At 38.1% G+C, this 18,696-nt stretch overlaps 1 protein-coding gene across 1 annotated transcript; it reads right to left on the bottom strand.

The window, feature by feature from the left end:
* Positions 1-1,195: 1,195 nt before the first annotated feature.
* On the bottom strand, positions 1,196-17,314 carry LOC113043996 (sprouty-related, EVH1 domain-containing protein 2-like). Its single transcript, XM_026203563.1, has 6 exons — positions 16,893-17,314; positions 10,315-10,498; positions 10,070-10,238; positions 9,911-9,975; positions 4,119-4,271; positions 1,196-3,874 (listed from the first exon to the last, which is right to left on the bottom strand). Exons 1-6 carry the CDS (start codon positions 16,916-16,918, stop codon positions 3,185-3,187), a joined length of 1,287 nt encoding a protein of 428 aa, XP_026059348.1. The 5' UTR covers positions 16,919-17,314; the 3' UTR covers positions 1,196-3,184.
* Positions 17,315-18,696: the final 1,382 nt, after the last annotated feature.

Here is an 18,696-nt window from a genome sequence, read left to right as displayed (position 1 = left end):
TCATTGAAAGTGTGCAGCGCAAATAAATATACCCAATCCAAATGGTTTTGTTGCTGATATAAAGTATATAGTAATGTATATGTGGTAATGGTGTGCATGTGACAGAAATAACATGCACAAGTTGCCAATCACTGGTTGCGGAAGTATTTTTCATATTAATTTTCTCCATAGGCACTTAAAAGAAAAGACTTCCGTAATCCATGTAGAGTTTTGAAAGTAGCAAACAAACAGGACATTACCAATTTTGATATGATGCAGAATTGTTTGAAAAAAGAAAAACGTATTGAACATTTTGAGGAAACAAACTGCTCTTCCCATAGAGCATTGTAAATTGTAGGAATCATTCCTAATAATAACATTTATAATACATATAAATATGTGCATGTGCATCAGGGTCATTTTAGTTAACTAAAACTGAAATGAAAATTAAAACCATTAAAAAGTTTTTCATAAAAATGAATATTTTTATAAGTATTATTTTATAATGAAAACTTTTTTTTCAGCTATTTGATGTATTAGAATAACTAAAACTGAAATAAAAAATTTATTAAAACTATATAGATATTTATAAAAAGACAAAAGTACTAAATCTTTAAAATGAAAATGGAAGATATAAAAATAAAAACTGATTCAAAATAATAATAAAAACTGTAATAGTATCCTCTTGATGCTCAAAAAACACTGATGTACATATATGTGTGCAAATACATATACAGAGATATAGAAAATATTTTAAAATGGGAAATTGTAATTTTATATACAGAAAAAAATATTTATATTCAATATATTTTATTGTTACAAAATATTAAAATATATACAAATATATAAATAGTTTGAGTGTTGGGAACAGTTTTTAAATACATTAGAAATTTCTGACATTGTACCAACATTTAACAGTTTCTGAGCTTGCAAAACATTCGTGTTGTTACTAAATATGAATATCTCTATGGAGAAAATTAAAATGATTTTTACTTCTGAAACCTTACTGTTGCACTCAACGACAAATGCTCTTGACTTGCATAGCTTTTTGCAGTTAGAGGAAAATACCAGACTAATATGGAAGAGATATGTCACACCTCGTAGTGATCAAGTTTTATCTTTTGTAATAGAAACATCCTCGTCCCAAATGTGAGTGAAAGAGGTCACGAGAGCGTGAATGTAACATTTGGAGATGGACAGAAGGCGTGAGACGCACTGGCTGATTCAGGCACTTTCTTTTAATCTCAGATTGTTCAGGAGCATCAGACAGACAGAGAACTCACTCTCCGGGACACCGATAAAAAAATAAAACTGCTCCTCTTTAGTCACGCGTCAGATAGTACTACTGCAAAAGCTTTTCACAGGAAGAGTTGGGAAAAGATCGAGAATAGACACCAGAAAGACAGACAAATAGGACATAAAACATCAGGATCGCAGTCGTCATTACAACGCTGTCACAGTCCACTGATTGGCTGGATGTTGTTTTGAAGGATGATGCTGATAGGCCAGCGATTGGAGTTATATTTTGAGAACTTCACAACAACTTACACAGTGTTCAGTTGGTTGTTTTTTCTTGTTTGTTAGTTGTAGTAGTTTGCGTTGTGCTTAAGACAAAGGCAGAGAAAAAAAGACATCTTGTTTTTCTTTCCTGTTGGAGGGGTACATCAATTTTGAGGCTGGTTTTCATTTCAAAACATTGATAACAGGCACATACATCTCACAAAACCCTTTAAGAAAATGCTCGGCTTATATTGCACCCCAAAAGCAACCGCTAAATTTTGCTTATTGAACATAAAACCCATTTTTAGGTATCTGCATTGTGATATTATTTTCTTGATAATAAAGTACGTTCATTTCTTACAGCAGTGCAACAACTTACTCCACTGGTCAAGGATTTATAAATAATAGTAATACTTTTAGTAGTAATATTCTTTTTCTTGTACTAAAAATCAGTTATGGAATTATGGAAATTAAATGTTGTTATGGTGCACTGTAAATGATTTTTTAAGGTTCTAAAAAAACGATCATTTGAATATGTAACTATATGTAAAAAAAATTCGGTCTTGTTACTTTAAAATATCACGTCAATTCAATTTGTGAAATTCACAAGCAGTTTGAGTGAAAAAAAGTTTTTTTACAGTGTAATGTATGGAAAAGTTTTATATATAAACTTGCACTTGTGAGTTATAAAGTTAAAATTGTGAAATATAAACACAATTGTTACTTTTTTCTCAGAATTGCGAGTTTATATCTTGCAATTCTGACTTCTTTTCTTGCGATCTAGGGATATAAACAAGCAAATCTGACTTAGCTCAGAATTGTGAGATATAAACGTAAAAATATTTGATATAAACAAAAAATATTGACTTTTTCTCAAAACTATGAATTTATATCTCACAATTCTGACTCAGACACTTCAGATGGGAAATAAATGTCATAAAAATAATGCCACAATGCTAAAAGCTCCTAATATAGGCAAAATAAAGCATGTTTTCTTTTGATTCTGGGGTAAAATATAACCTCCACATAAGATTCACCAACACACATACTTTACATTTGGGCAGCAATGTGTTTCCCATCTTCCACACAGCAAATTAATATTGGCAATTTGGCAAATGTAATTTCCCACATCCGTTCTGACCTCACACACACACACACACACACACACACAAGATCTACCATCCTACAGGTCAGCTATTTTGGATTCCTCTGTGTTTGTCTTATCTAGACGGAGTGGATCACAGTAGAAGAGATGCCTCTGACTGGAGAGACATAACGAAAGGCTAGCGGGGGAATAAAATCAAATCAAACGCACGTATTAAAACACAGACGAGACGGAAGGAAGATTACAACTCAAACCTTCAAAGCACATGAGCATAAAAATATAAAGTACCTGGATTTATATATTTATATCTACATATTTTTATATATATATTTTATATATAAATGAATATTTATAGTGTGTAGTCTTTTAAATGGAAGCTGAGGGTTACTCTTTTAAAAACAAAGAAAAATACAAACCAGGACGGCTGTCCAGTACAATAAAATTGAGAAAATGAAACAAAAATGGACAGACCCTCCGAAACTCAGCGGGAAGTGAATAAACAAAACAAAAAAAGCAAAACACAAATGCAGCCATTAGTTCGTTCTTCCACTTTTCATCTGTGGTTTTTCCCAGCTGCAGATGTGCTCACGTTTCCCCCGCTCACCCCGAGGCCTTGTGCTTGCCGCCGCAGCAGTGGCACGCGACGCCGCAGTGGTAACACGCTCGCAGCGGTGCGTAGCAGCACATGCAGGGCGCGAGCAGCGACAGTCCCAGGAGAGCTAGCCAGCGCAGGCAGAAGCGCTCTTCGCTGGCGTCGCAGGAGCACGGGTCCGAATAGTCGCCCTCGGGGTCCGACATGCAATGATAGAGCAGGCTGTCCGCGCACCACATGAAGCTCACCCGGCGAATGCACGTCTGCACGGGGTCCGGAGCTTCCTGGCAGCGCCCACGTCCGTTTTCGGCCGGACTGAACATGTTTTGACAGTACACACATCGTAAGCGCTCTCTGCTGTCCTCCACGCGCCGCGGCAGCCATTTGGCGGTGAGTGCCCTCGGCTGACCGGTGACCACGCCGCCACCGATGCCCGTCTTGCCGTCGCGGGGAGTGTGTCCGTCCCCACTGAGTGGGTACGAGTAAGTGTAGTCGTGTTTGGGAGGTTCGCTCTTAGCGAGGTGAACGTAAGCGTCCGTGGCGTCCGTCCGCAGAGGTTTGGCTCGCGTCGCTGTGGTGGCGTGCCGATAGTCCTCGTACCCCGTCAACCAAGAGCGCTCACGCGGGTTAATCCGGACGATCTCCTCCTCTTCCTCGTGAAACCTGACGTGACGGGAACACGGGAACATGGGCACCGTCTGTACGGCACAGAGAAAGAGTTAAACACCAGATAGATAGACTTATATTTAAGTTGTTTGTTTATTTAAAAAAGATTCAAACAAATGTATAAAATAGTTCAAATTCTTTAAAAATTATTATATTAAAATGGAAACAATTTAGTCCCTTATTCTAAAAAATATACCACAGGTAAGGAGTCAAATACATTGTGTTGACAATAAATTTAGTACGTTTTGCACAAACAAATGGTGCATAAAATCTCACCTGTTCCAGGTAGAAGCGGTCAGAGTGTCTGTGTTGGTCGTAGAGATGTCCCAGAATGCAGTGGTGGGGCTCGGAGAAGCTGATTGGTGCATGGAGCGTCTGCATGGACGGCTCTCTCTTCTGAGAAGAGTTAGACGAGCTGTCTGTGGCATTCTGACGGACAGACAGAGAGAGCAAGAATAGAAATTGTTTCCCAATTTGAGCATGTTGGCAGGATCATGGTGGCACAAACCAAACAAATCCCCCCCCTTGAACCAAGGTCACCGAGTTGTAGGCCTATTTTTCGCTGAACTTCCAGCAAAATTAGCCTTGTAGGAGATTTATATGTTACCATGATATAAGATTAATTATAACTTGGATTCAGCAGAAAAATAGAACATTGAAATCCATCAAATCATCACTTCACATTTAACATTCACCATGTCAGAAAAAAAGCAGAAAGTGTTTGTGTAAAAACAGAAATGGATCTGTATAAATGCATTTCAAACGTTCCACAGCAACACAGCACAGGTCATTCTGCTTGACCTTTGACCCTGTGTACGGGTCCGCGAGGTTTGTTTAAATGAAGTGCTTGAGCACTATCATCAGCACTATTATCTCTGACCTTCAACCCCTGAAATCCACACTGTCTCCTTCCTGTGGCTCTTCCTGAAGCCTGGAGCCTGAATGAGAGCCAGCAGTGTGTGTGTGTGTGTGTGTGTGTGTGAGCATCTGCTTTAAGAGTTGACAGAGAGCCACAAAGCCATCAATAACTCAAGTGTGTGTGTGTGTGTGTGTGTGTGTGTGTGTGTGTGTGTGTGTGTGTGTGTGTGTGTGAGAGAGAGGGAGTGCTTGAGATGATTACAAACACAGCTCGCCTCTCTTAAGTCATCTGGCTCCTTTCTTCTGCAAAGACTGAAATCTACCCTACACTGTAAAACACGTTTGTTAAATTTACAGCACAAATCTGGCAGCTACAGCATCAGGGTGACACATGTGAAACACACACACACACACACACACACACACACACACACTAAGTAATGCAAACAACACATAATACACAACAAAAAAGTAACAAACACCCCAATATGCACAACATAGGAAAACAAGAAGAAATGACCACTGAAATAAAATATATGCAAATGTGACGCATCTTTTTGGACTTTTAGAAACATCATTTTATGTTTTCAACCAGAAATTAAAAGATTTAAAAAAAAACAACCAATTAAAAATTATTGTATCAATATTTTAACATTAAACTACATCTACATGAAAGTACATGTCTTGTTAAAACATTTTTTACTTTAACTTGCACAATATATAAAAATTTTCAACATAAGATTTTCAATTAACACTAAACATTACTTTAGTGATAGATAGATAGATAGATAGATAGATAGATAGATAGACAGACAGATGTCTTGAGTGTGTATTTAAGTGTGAATGCATACTACATACATACTAAGTTCATGCAGAGTTGTGTGTGTGTAATGTCTGGATGGAAATGTATTTGTGGCTGTGCTAATTATCACTTTAGACTTTACCTCAGAGGGAATTAGACATCCAACAGCTGCTGCCCATTCTAACCCCACCGCACACATCCCATCTCTCCCTCTCTAAACTTAGGAGCGACTGACTACTCTGATTAGTAATAATCAGTGTCTGGCTGGGCTTGTATGAATAGCTGTGAGTCATAAACATCTAAAGTTAGCGATTAGAGAAACACCACTGCTGAGAGACCATGGCAAACGCTGATCGCTAAACACCTAAAGCCCGAAGTCCAACCAAACGTAACACACACTCATGTTCCTTCACTCTGAGTAATTTAGTTTCTGAATGCATGCGTGTGATAAACGGACTCTTGTATCAAAGGCTTTGACGTGGTTTATTGTGTTGAGTTAGGAGCTATAGGAAGACCAAAGGGAGCAAAGGTCACTTCCTGAGCACAGCCCACACACACACACACTTGACAAAACCATTTCACAGAACAATATTGGCAACTGACCCATTAATAGCATTTATTCTCAGAGATAAATGAATAGGAAAAAATATTATTACAACACGCTGTTGATATGTTGAATATTCATGATATATTCACAAAGATTTTTCTGGTTAAACAATGCCTAGATGTATTATTGATTCATTTCTATGAATCAGTTCAAACTGTTTGAATGAATCACTTCGACAAATTGTATAATCACTCAAAAATGTGCAGAAAAAGATGGCATTTGTCATATCACAACAATCTGTGCAAGTAAATCTTGAAGTTTATTACTAAAGGCGGTCGCACATTGGACGAGAAGCGCCGCGTCGCGTCGCGCCACATGTAGGACAACTCAAGGTATCGCACACCGGACGCGCACATTCTATATGCGTGAGCTCAATTTCGCAGCAAGATGGGAGAGTTTTAACTAAATCTATTATTATTATTTTAAATATATAATTTTAATTGATAAAAGCTGAGTTTTGAACGTTAATTAATGAAAAGAATCTGTGTTATTATAATAAGTCTGTTATTGTTTAGTTGTATCTGTTGTCTAGGCAACTATGGAGTTAGAAATGTGTCTTTATTACATGCGAGAAAATAAAAGATCTGAGAGAAAAAAAAAAGTTTGAAAGAAAAAGTTATCACACTGATAGCAAAAAAACATTTCATGAGAGAAAAAATAATATTTGAGAGAAAAAGTGTTCATGCCAATAGCAAAAAATAATAATAATTGAGACTAAAAAAAGTTTTGAGAGAAAGTATTTTCTCATAGAACATAAAAAAATATACATTTGAAATTTTAAAAATTATTTCTGAGAAAAAAATCTCTCTCAAAATACTTTGAAAAAAACTCTCAAATATATATTTTTTGCTATCAGTGTGAAAATATTTTCTCAAAAAAAAAAAAGTGTTTCTCTCGAAACGCTTTTCTTTGCTCTTGATGCAATTTCTTGCTCTCGTGTCAGGATTTTGCTTTCACTGTGAGAATTGTGTCATGGGCGGGGCCACGTTCCTATTGGCCAGTCGGGTGAGCATCGTCTTGTCTTGGGAGTCGAACTGATTCATAACACCATTGTTCGGTTCACCTGCATAGATGCCGCCTCTGCCTTATGGCTGGTTAAGTTGAGCAGTGAGCACGGACACTCCAATGTTTGGGTAAGATGATGACACACAGCTGGCTGAGCAAGTTCAGGATCACTGAAGATTAAACATTAAAAAATAGCACTCATATTCATGAATGAACGTGTATTATATTATTTGCTTGCTAATTGCTAGTAAAGCTAACCAGCCATCATGCTAGGTAAACTTGCTAACTCACCTGGTTTATACTATGTTTAAATCAAATGCCAAATTAATGTTTTGATTTAGATAGTTTCACGCCTTATTTAGTGAGTAGTGAGCAGTGAGCAGTGATTGATATACCATTTGAAAGTGTCCCACCTAGTTTTGTTTAAAATAGTCTTTGTATGGTTGTTGCACATGTTTAGCTACACTGCATGTATAGCTCACAAACTCAGCTACACGGGGCTTATTCTAAATATTTTTTACCATCTAGTCGAGGTCTAGAGCTGACAAGGTAAATTGCAGGTCTAGGACTAACTCTTACATTAGCAACCCACAAATATGTTTGTACCTGTACTGTCATGGTAATTATTTTTTTCTTTTAAATCTTTCAAACGGTATGTCAATCATTGTCTAACGTTAGCTAGTTGTAGGGTTGCCACCTTCCATGCATACCTTCCATGCATAACACCTTCCATGTTAGTTGAAAGTTGTGCGGGAGGTTGTAAGAACAAGCAGTTACTCTTCAGGTGCTTTGAGGCTAGCAAGTGCAAAGGTAGAAACTAGCTCACTACTCACTAAATAAGGCGTGAAACTATCTAAATCAAAACATTAATTTGGCATTTGATTTAAACATAGTTTAAACCAGGTGAGTTTGCAAGTTTACCTAGCATGATGGCTGGTTAGCTTTACTAGCGATTAGCAAGCAAATAATATAATACACGTTCATTCATGAATATGAGTGCTATTTTTTAATGTTTAATCTTCAGTGATCCTGAACTTGCTCAGCCAGCTGTGTGTCATCATCTTACCCAAACATTGGAGTGTCTGTGCTCAACTTAACTATCCATAAGGCAGAGGCGGCATCTATGCAGGTGAACCGAACAATGGTGTTATGATTCAGTTCGACTCCCAAGACAAGACGATGCTCACCCGACTGGCCAATAGGAACGTGGCCCCGCCCATGACACAATTCTCACAGTGAAAGCTAAATCCTGACACGAGAGCAAGAAATTGCATCAAGAGCAAAGAAAAGCGTTTCGAGAGAAACACTTTTTTTTTTTAGAGAAAATATTTTCACACTGATAGCAAAACATATATATTTGAGTTTTTTTTCAAAGTATTTTGAGAGAGATTTTTTTTCCTCAGAAATAATTTTAAATATTTCAAATGTATATTTTTTTATGTTCTATGAGAAAATACTTTCTCTCAAAACTTTTTTTAGTCTCAAATATTATTATTTTTTGCTATTGGCATGAAAACTTTTCTCTCAAATATTCTTTTTTCTCTCATGAAATGTTTTTTTGCTATCAGTGTGATAACTTTTTCTCTCAAACTTTTTTTTTCTCTCAGATCTTTTATTTTCTCGCATGTAATAAAGAACCAAAACTCACTCCATAACTGTGCAGCTGAAAACGTAACCAAACACTTTGTAATGTTTTATTTGAATGAAACAAGTGTACTGTATTTTAATTTCAGTTTCAGTTTATAACATCTGGGTTTTTTAATATAAAACTGCGGATGGCGCTCTGTGGCGCGGCAGAAATTTGAACAGCGTTCTGAGTCGTAGCTGGGCACCGCGGACAGACGCCGAATGGCGCCGCCGGTGTGTGTACACCCATAGAGAATAATGTGTTCGAATTTTAAAGACGTGGCGCGACGCGACGCGGCGCTGCACTTCCCGTCCGGTGTGCGACCCCCTTAAGGATTGTCCAAGTGGGGTATTTTAAAGAAAATACTGAGATTATGGCTCCTCTGATTGAAAATAAATGTGACCATGGACCACAAAGTGTCAATTTCTCGAAATTGAGATTCATACATCATCTGAAAGCTGAATAAATAAGCTTTCCATTGATGTATGGTTTATTAGGATCACTGAGATACAGCTATTTGAAAATCTGGAATCTGAGGGAGCAAAAAAATCTAAACACTGAGAAAATCACCTTTAAAGTTGTCCAAATGAAGTTCTTAGCGATTCATATTACGAATCAAATGTTTCATTATGATATGTTTACAGTAGGTTATTTACACAATATCTTCATGGAACATGATCTTTACTTAATATCCTAATGATTTTTGGCATAAAAGAAAAATCGATAATTCTGACCCGTACAATGTTTTTTTTTTTTTTGCTTTTGCTAAAAATATACCCAAGCAACCTAAGACTGGTTTTGTGCTCCAGGTTCACAAATAATAAATCATCCTTTTAAAGGGATATTCCACCCCAAAATGAAAATGTCGTCATTAATCACCCCCATGTCATTCCAAACCCGTAAAAGCTTTGTTCTTCGATGCTTTTCATACTTTTCTGGACCTTGACAGTGTAACTTACTTGGAAGTCCATGGGACAGTCTCAAGCCTCCCAGTTTTTAACCAAAATATCTTAAATTGTGTTCTGAAGGTGAACGAATCTTTTTACGGGTTTGGAACAACATGGGGGCAAGTGATTAATGACAAAATGTTAATTTTGGGGTGGAGTATCCCTTTAAGCCATTTGAGGGCAAACACATAAATACACCGGCTCTAGTCTCAAGAGACTCACCGTGAAAACATCATCATCACCAAGTTCGGCTTCATTCTGCAGCGTGGAGGAAGAAGTGGTGGAGCCTGGGGGATGGGGGGGGGTTCATATTACAATCTTAGTTTACTTGTAACACATTAAACAGTAAACCATTCTCATGTTCCTCACGGACCCACTCACCCTCTGTGAGGTCCTCGATGGCCTTCCTCACGCCGCGATCGAACGCTCGGGCGTCAGCGGGGCTCTGGAACGACAGGCCACACTTCCTGTTGTCCACTCGCCAGTGATGGAAAGTGGGCGTGGCTTTAGTGTAGACCAGATCCTTCTTCAGAAAGCACTGCAGGATCACCTGATCAACACCAACACAATTATTAGGATTGAAGAACAGATTTTTGGAGACTCGCACACATCGACAGCTCTCTAACCTGCTTGTCTTTGAGCCGCTCTCCAAAGATGAGAAAGCCGCTCCGTCCCAGGAGCTCCAGGTCAGCTGGGACCACCTTACAGACACCCACTCGACTGAGACCACCGCCCTCCTGAGCCAGCCAACCCCCGCTAGACTCATCCCTCGTCATCACCACAGCTTTCACTCGCACTATGTAACTGTCACTGCAGGGAGAGACACAAGGAGGTTGTGATGTGGTTCAATGACAAATATGAATGTCAGAGATGATTAAAAGAAGACGACTAGTTTAAAACACATGTGCCGAGTTTTCAGAAAGTTACTCTTGGTGTTCATGTTGGTTTCAAGCATTTAAAAAAAAAACATTTATGGTAAAGCTTTACAATAAGGTTCCGTTTGTTAACATTAGTTTACTGCTATTTACATTATTTAATGGACTTGAGCTAACTGGAACTGACACTGAACACTATTTCAATTAATCAACATAAACACTGTAACAAATGTTCTACTCATTGTTAGTTAATGCATCGACTATTGTTAACTAATGGGTCCTGTAAAGTGTTACCTCATTTTATTTTCAATATAAATTATATTGACTGAGTAAATTATATATACTGACTGATAAATTATATATATTTGTGTGTGTGTGAGTGTGTGTATAAATAAGAAAAAAAAAAACAAGACAGCCATAAATTAATATTTATAAAACATATCAAATACAAAAATCTATGAATATTTATAAATACAAATAGGCTGACTTGAGTGTCACTAAGCGGTTTTGCGATTCCCAAATGAGCCTTCTGCGCTTCTTGGTTCAGTGATGTCAAAGCTTATGCTAATATATCAGCATCCTAGGTATAGCCTGATTGGACGCGGGTTTGACTCATAATGATGACATCATAATCCATTCTGGAAGATGTCTGAGCTCACAAGTGACAGCTCTGCATGGCAAATCAGGTTTCTATTGAAATCTTAAAGAGGACGATGTTCGTTATGCTAATGGGATTTCCGGTCGTTGTTTAAAGACAGTGATAAGCCTTATGCAGAGATATGATAGTGCCATCCCAAATGCTGAACCTAGTTTATGTGCAACCATGTGCAAAATATGACAGACAGTTTAACGAATGCAAAACTTGGGATGAGGATTTCTCAGAACATCATTTACATATTGACTGCAGCAGAGCATGGGAACTTAACACATCTACAGACTCATCTTTGCCTCGTATTAATGTTGAGATGAATTCGCCAGTCAACATCAGAACAGCCGATTTACTACTTCAACATTTATACATACTTGCTTCACAGCTCATTCCTAAAAAAATAGTTTTAAAGTGTAGTGGAAGTGTGTAAACACAAATACCAAATCCATATCACCCTCATATCACCCTCAGCTGCCTCCCTTGGTAATAAATAAAACATCTGTAAAGAATGGAAATGTCAAAAATTTTTGAAAGCATTTCACAAAGATTTAAGTCCACTAACAGGTATACAAAAACGTTACGGAATTTTGTCATTAACTACGTGGCATTTTGGGATGTACCTTGTGATACGATTGGTTAAAATAATAGTTCACCAAAAAATACACTTCGCTTAAGGCCATCCCAGATGTCAATGAGTTTGTTTGTTCATCAGAACAGATTTGGAGAAATGTATTATTATATCACTTGCTCACCAGTGGATCCTCTGCAGTGAATGGGTGCCGTCAGAATGAGAGTCCAAACAGCTGATAAAAACATCAGAATAATCCACACCACTCCAGTCCATCAATTAATATCTAGTGAAGTGAAAAGTTGTGTGTTTGTAAGAAGCAAATTCATTGTTCAGACGTTTAAATTTCAAACCTTTGTTTCTAGCTAAAATACAAGTCCTCATAATATTGCTTTCTCTAGTGAAAAAGTTGTCTCATCTGAATCGGGAAAGAAATATGAGGAGATCAAGCAATGTTTACAAGCAAAAACAGTTTTAAATAGCTCTAAACAAATGTGTCTGTGAATTTTGATGTGAGAGGACAACAAGGGATGGACATTTTCACTGGAGAAATAATATGATGGATTATGGACTCCAATATTTTGGCCAGAAGCAATGGTTTAAAGTTAAAACAGTATAATGATGGAGCTGTTCCTTATAATCAACTGAACAACATACAACGGAAATTGCTTCATTCCGATCTTCTTCCACTCTTTAAAGCTTATTATTTCACAAGACATTAACTGATAAGACTTGAGTGGTGTGGATTACTTGTGGATTATTGTGATGCTTTTATCAACTGTTTGGACTCTCATTCTGACGGCACCCATTCACTGCAGAGCATCCACTGGTGGTGAGCAAGTGATGTAATGCTACATTTCTCCAAATCTGTTCCCATGAAGAAACAAACTCATCTACATCTTGGACGGCCTGAAGGTGAGTGTATTCTCAGCTAATTTTTATTCCTTTAGAGGAACTGGCTCCAGCACTGAACACAGTGATTTTCAGGCACAAGCAGTAACATGGTATGGAAACATTACAGCCCATTTCACACAGGAACTTAAGTTTTAAAAAAAATAATCTTGAGGCCATCGCTAAAGAACCTATGTTGAGAAACAAATGTAAACAACAAGAACATGAGTTCATTTCCTCTTTATCTCAGTCTGAGTTTTTGCTGGAGTCTGTAAAATTACTTTCAGGCTTATCATGCAATCTCTTTATGTATGTTTGTGTGTGCATAAACAGATAAAACTACTCATGACTTTCCAAAAATATGAACTGACATATGATAACTTACAAATGTCTTATGTTTGGGGGGAAAATTTATATATGACCTATATATCTATATAGATTATCTTGTACAATTTTTTCTGCAAGTCGTTTTGGATTAAATCTACTAAATGATTCAATGTAAATATGAAAGTGGCTAATTCACAGTGTACACAATGCAATGACATATGCAGCTGCCATAGCAACCACCGTCTCCCACACACTGAACAACATACAAAGGAAAAACGCTTCATTCCAATCTTTTCCACTCTTTAAAACTCAATTCCCGTCACAGCGCTGCAGTCTCTTCATTCTGCATTTCACTCCCCTCACACTACCAATGAGCGGGTGGCTGGGAAATCAATCCTTATCCTTACCGTAAATCCATCAGAACTATGGAGGATCCAGCAGAGGGTTCATCTGGACTGACTTTACCTCAATGTCACTCTCGTCCCCTTCAGATATTATGGACCCATAATGGGGCTGCATATAGGTCACGCTGATGTGATCAATATAGATCGTATTCCTCCCCTCCACAAGCGCCCAGAGGCTGGAGAGGGCATCCGGGTCTGCGGTCTGGGCACCAGCCAGTTCACGTGAGCATGCACACACACCTTCAGGCTACAGTCATTACCAATGGGGAGCCACTGGTTTGCTCAGCACGTTTTTGAAGAACTCACATTCCAAGCCAAAAAGAGTCCAACAAACACCAGCATACCAGAGTTTACAGAAACTCTGAAATCGTCAACATTTTGAAGGAATAGTTCAACCAAAACAAAAATCTTGCCCTCATTTACTCAACAGAATGACATAAGTGTGAGTGAATAATGGCAGGATTTTCATTTTGTAATCCCCAACAGTGACACTGATCTCTAAATGTTCAGTCACAATGAACCTGAATTATCCAGTTCATTTTGAAGAATGGAACATGCAAGAGCAAATATGCATCATGACACAAGACATAATGACCCAGAGGTCATCTGCAATATGGCAAAGGAAGTAGTGACAACAACACTAATTCCAAGCACATCCATCAGCCTATTTAGAAAGTATCATTAAAGCAAACTCAGAATACATTTAGTGGGCGCCAATGGTTTCATGTAAAAATATAGCATAAAATTGATACATGTCCAATCCCATGTCTTTAAACAACACTTTCAAAAAACAAATGAAAACAAACTGTCTGACAATTGTCTGACCATTTCAGGTCTTGTGATAAATATGTTTGGCATGTTGATACAGTGCCCCCCCTAAATTTATATAGACCCTTAAGGCACAATGAAACACTGCATGAATGTCATTGCATTAAATAACAAAACACCAATCTTCATAAAAAAATATACACATTTAATGCAACCAAGCATCACGTTTTGCGATCTTAAAAGAATGGTTTACCCCCCAAAAAAACATCAAAAAAGCCATTTAATCGTCCTCATGTTGTTTCAAAAGTGTAAGGGTTTCGTTCTTCTGTTGAGCACGAAATAATATTTTTTGAAAACTGGATCCATTGAATTTTTTTCCAGACTAAGTCAAAAGCTACCATAAACAGTTTGTTTACCAACATCATTCAAAATATATTTTTGTCCTCAACTGAAGAAAGAAACTCAAACAGGTTTGGAACAATTTGATGGTGAATAAATGACAGAATTTTCCTTTTGGCTTGAACTATTTCTTTAAGTTTGTTTTCAAAAGTTATCCAAAGAAAATAAAAAGCATCTGGGCACTTCAGTGTTTTGGGGTCTGTAACGTTAGCTCTGCACTTTTTAGTTAGCTCTAAAAAGTGTAGCATTTGTTTTGCAACTGCTTTGCAACCACATTCAATGGTGTTCAGACTTTTTAGCTGCTGTTAAAGTATCCAGATATATGTTTCCAAAGTGCAAGACATGAAACTCCGATCTGTGATACCAATGGCCATAACGGTTTAGACTCCACAAAAAGAGAGAAAGGCCTATTAAGTAAAAGAGAAAGATTTCCTTGCAGTGAAATGAATTGTGCAGGGTAATCCATTCATTATTGGCACGTCTTTGAGAATCAAACAATCGAGGGGCGTGACAGCGAAGATACGCTTCACCGCTTCACCCAGCTCTTTCACTTCCGCCGGATCTCGGTTTAATCCTCTCACCATTGTTTCCCTTCACAATCATTCAGGGAGCGCCTTCTCAGAAACCTCCTCCCATTTTGGAGCAGCCCACAGCCCTCCCCTCCGCCGATAAAAGTCAACATTTCCCAACCTCGGGCTGTTATATGGGCCTTTACATCCCAGTGTGACACACGTATTTACTCAAACGGGCGTGAGTGTGCCATAAATTTAAATAAGAGAAATTCCCCACCAGCCACTGCCATACATCTCATGGAGAGGAAACATATAAGTGGAGTTCAAGAAATTAAAATGAAAAATTAAACTTTTGCACAAGCCATTCTTACAAACGTCGGTGCATTTTCCTTCATTAGTCAAGTCAGATTGCGCTAAACAAGTTATCGACCAGAAAGCAGCCCATAGAGAAAAGTGTTGGACTATAACGTATGTCACAGTATTATAGGTCCACACAAAACATTACGTTTACGAATTTTAAAGAGAGTGGACGATGGATAACTGTGTGAAAGGAAAATAATGTTTCTGACGTGATTAAACAAACGCGTGCACGTTCTAGAACTGTTTTGTAGCTATTTTTTTCTGAAAAGGTGAATATGATTATCATAATTAGCCTAATTAAAACTCAAACTATAAAACAGGCCCTATGTTTTCAATTGGCTTTACTACGGGGGTAATAACACACCGCTCTTTATCACAATCATCTACACGGGTTACGATACTGTAAAATAATGTATTGTAGGCTATTGTAAAAATACAAGTTACGTCTCCTTCAGAATAATTATTAAAACGAATGCTTTTCATTACATTAACGATAAAAACACACATAATCAAAACGGATTCTGGCGTAAAAGACGGACTAAATAAACATCATCTTGTTAATACAGGTTGAGTGTATGTTACAAAAGTTAATTTTAAGCCCCATAAAGAACTCACTAAGTTAACGAGCCGTTTAACTCGGGCCTAATACTATTAGAGAGACTTTGATCGGCTTGAGTCAAGCTACAGTGAGATATGAGTGTTTATGTTGGGCAGAAAAAAACACTCAAGCTTGCTAAACAAGTACTTACAGTTTCCAATACTGTGCCCTACGATCATGCAACTCATTGCGTGTTTATATTCGCGCTTGTGTCTTGCAAATGGAGGAAGCTGTCTGATTAAATGCAACATTTAAAGCATATATAGGCCTGTGTATGCCGTACAGGGCCTGCTTTACCATCAGCACGGCGCCGAGGCGCTCTCTCCGCCGCGCGCGCCCCCGTCTGTATTTTTATGAATGAAGGACAGTATGCAAATGAGAGCGATTCACGAAAAAGAAATGGCGGATATGGCATGTCAGACCACCACAAAGAAAGACGCCAAGAACGGCCGCTCTGGGAGCGCACTCGAGCGCGTTGCGATAGCGTTGTGTGTTTAGAAACTTTGCAGTCGTCTATTCGCTTCCTCGCAGCGCTGATTCGCCTTTAGAGTCGACGTGATATAAAGTATTCAGTAAAGGATCCCTCCACAAAATGTTTCCGCTCGAGCCCCTCCTCCTCCCCCCTTCTCGGTTTGAGACCAGATCCCTGCAGCAGGGGCCCAGCACTTAAATCTCTTTGACACTGCATTGTTTCTTAGTATTAACCTCTCCTGCGTCTCTCTCTGGGGCGCATATGCATGATTTCCCTGCATCTGACTGACCCCTCTTTTAGCTCGGCAAAGCATTCTTGGACACAGGATGAGATTTCCATTCGCTCCCACATGCGTCTTTTTCTTAAAAAGTGAATACTCACTCGTCTGGGTGCGATTCCTCAGTCATGTTTCCCCACGTTTCACCTACAATAGAAATAATATCCCACCGCGGGCACGCAGTGTTCGGGCTTCATGTCGTCTCGATTTTCCACCTCGCCTTTTTTTTTTAAAGTCCAGTGCATCAACGAGTTTCCCCCAAATCCGTCTCGCGGCGTTCCTTATTTTCGTTCTTTCTCCGCGCACTGCACTTTACCCGTCACGGTTTGCAATGCATCTGGTTAATCCTCGCGTTATGCAACATCCCGATGGCTACATCGACGGTTTCTCGCCTCGCGTCGCCCGCCGTGTCTGAAGACTGCGCGCTGGTCTCGAAGAGGAGCCCCATCTCTCATTACTCCATGTTGGATTGTGTAGTCAGCAGCAGGCGAGAGCCGCCGACACTGGGGGGTGTGGGGGGTGTTGCGGAAGCAATGACGTCACGTTGGAACGTCTGCAGACGGTTTTGGACCGAGGGATCTCCGGTGTGACGAGCTGTGCCAAAGTCCTAGTGCCTCCTCTCACCTTAATCTGTAGGTCTGGGTTATTATTTCACAATAAAGTGACGGGGATTTAAAACTTAAAGCGAACAAAGTTTAGAACACATATGTGACACAGTACTACAAAACCAGTCATAATGGTCATTTTTTAAATGAGATGACATCTGAAAGCTGAATAAATACGCTTTCCATTGATGTATGGTTTGTTAGGATAGGACAATATTTGGCTGAGATACAATTTATTGGAAATCTGGAATCCGAGGGTGAAAAAAAAAGTTTATAGCAATGCATATAACAATGCATATAACTAATCGATTTGTTTACGGTAGGATATTTACAAAATATAAATGGAACATGATCTTTACTTAATATCCTTATTGATTTCTAGCATAAAATAAAAATCAATCATTTGTACCCATGCAATTTGTGGTCCAGGGTCACATATATGTGTTCTGGTGCTGCTGGAAATCCAGTTTACGTATTGCAAGCTGGTTTCTAGCTGGTCTAAGACGCAAGACGTATGGGACTAGAACAAGCCATCTACCACAAAGGCCTGGTTCTAGGACTGCGTGACATTCTGAAAACTATGGGGCAGTATTATTTTGCAGTGGTTGGTCAGACTTAATTTGATTCATAATTCATAGGTTTTTGGCTTAATTTAAAAGCTTTTTGGGGTAAATTGAAATTGAATCATCATTAAATTGTATTAGATTTAATCAAAATGCATTTAAAGGATATTTTAATACTTCATCTAATGTGTCTTGCAAGAAAAAGAGACAACTTGGGGTTGTTTATTGCACAAAAAGTAATTTGAAATAAATGTTATATATAATAAATAAATGTATTTATAATGCGCCTTTCACATGCTCAAAGAGCTAATATAAATATATGTAACATTCTAATGAAATATTCTAATTCTATTTTATAAAAAAAACACTTAAACTCTTAACACTTGCACTCTCTTTTTCTGCTTGTTTTCTTTTTAAAAAGGCCTATAACTCTAGCATTATACTCTCTAGCCCCCCCCCCCTCCAGAAATTGCTAAGTGTACTGCCTGAGACTAACTGAGACGCTATTGCATATTATTGCTCTTTGTTGGTTTTGTTTGCTTCTATTACCCTCATTTCTAAGTCACTTTAGATAAAAGTGTTTGCTAAATGACAAAATGTAAATGAATAATTGAATTCATCCTTTATATAACTGCAACATTTTAATAATATAAAAAGGGGGATTATAAAAAAATGCATTTTGTGTTATTTAGTACTACTATTTTATAATACGTATGATTTTTAATGCTTAATACTGTGTT

This window comes from Carassius auratus, chromosome 26, assembly GCF_003368295.1.
Source record: "Carassius auratus strain Wakin chromosome 26, ASM336829v1, whole genome shotgun sequence".
NCBI lineage: Eukaryota > Metazoa > Chordata > Actinopteri > Cypriniformes > Cyprinidae > Carassius > Carassius auratus.
This window is presented reverse-complemented; position numbering and strand designations above follow the sequence as displayed.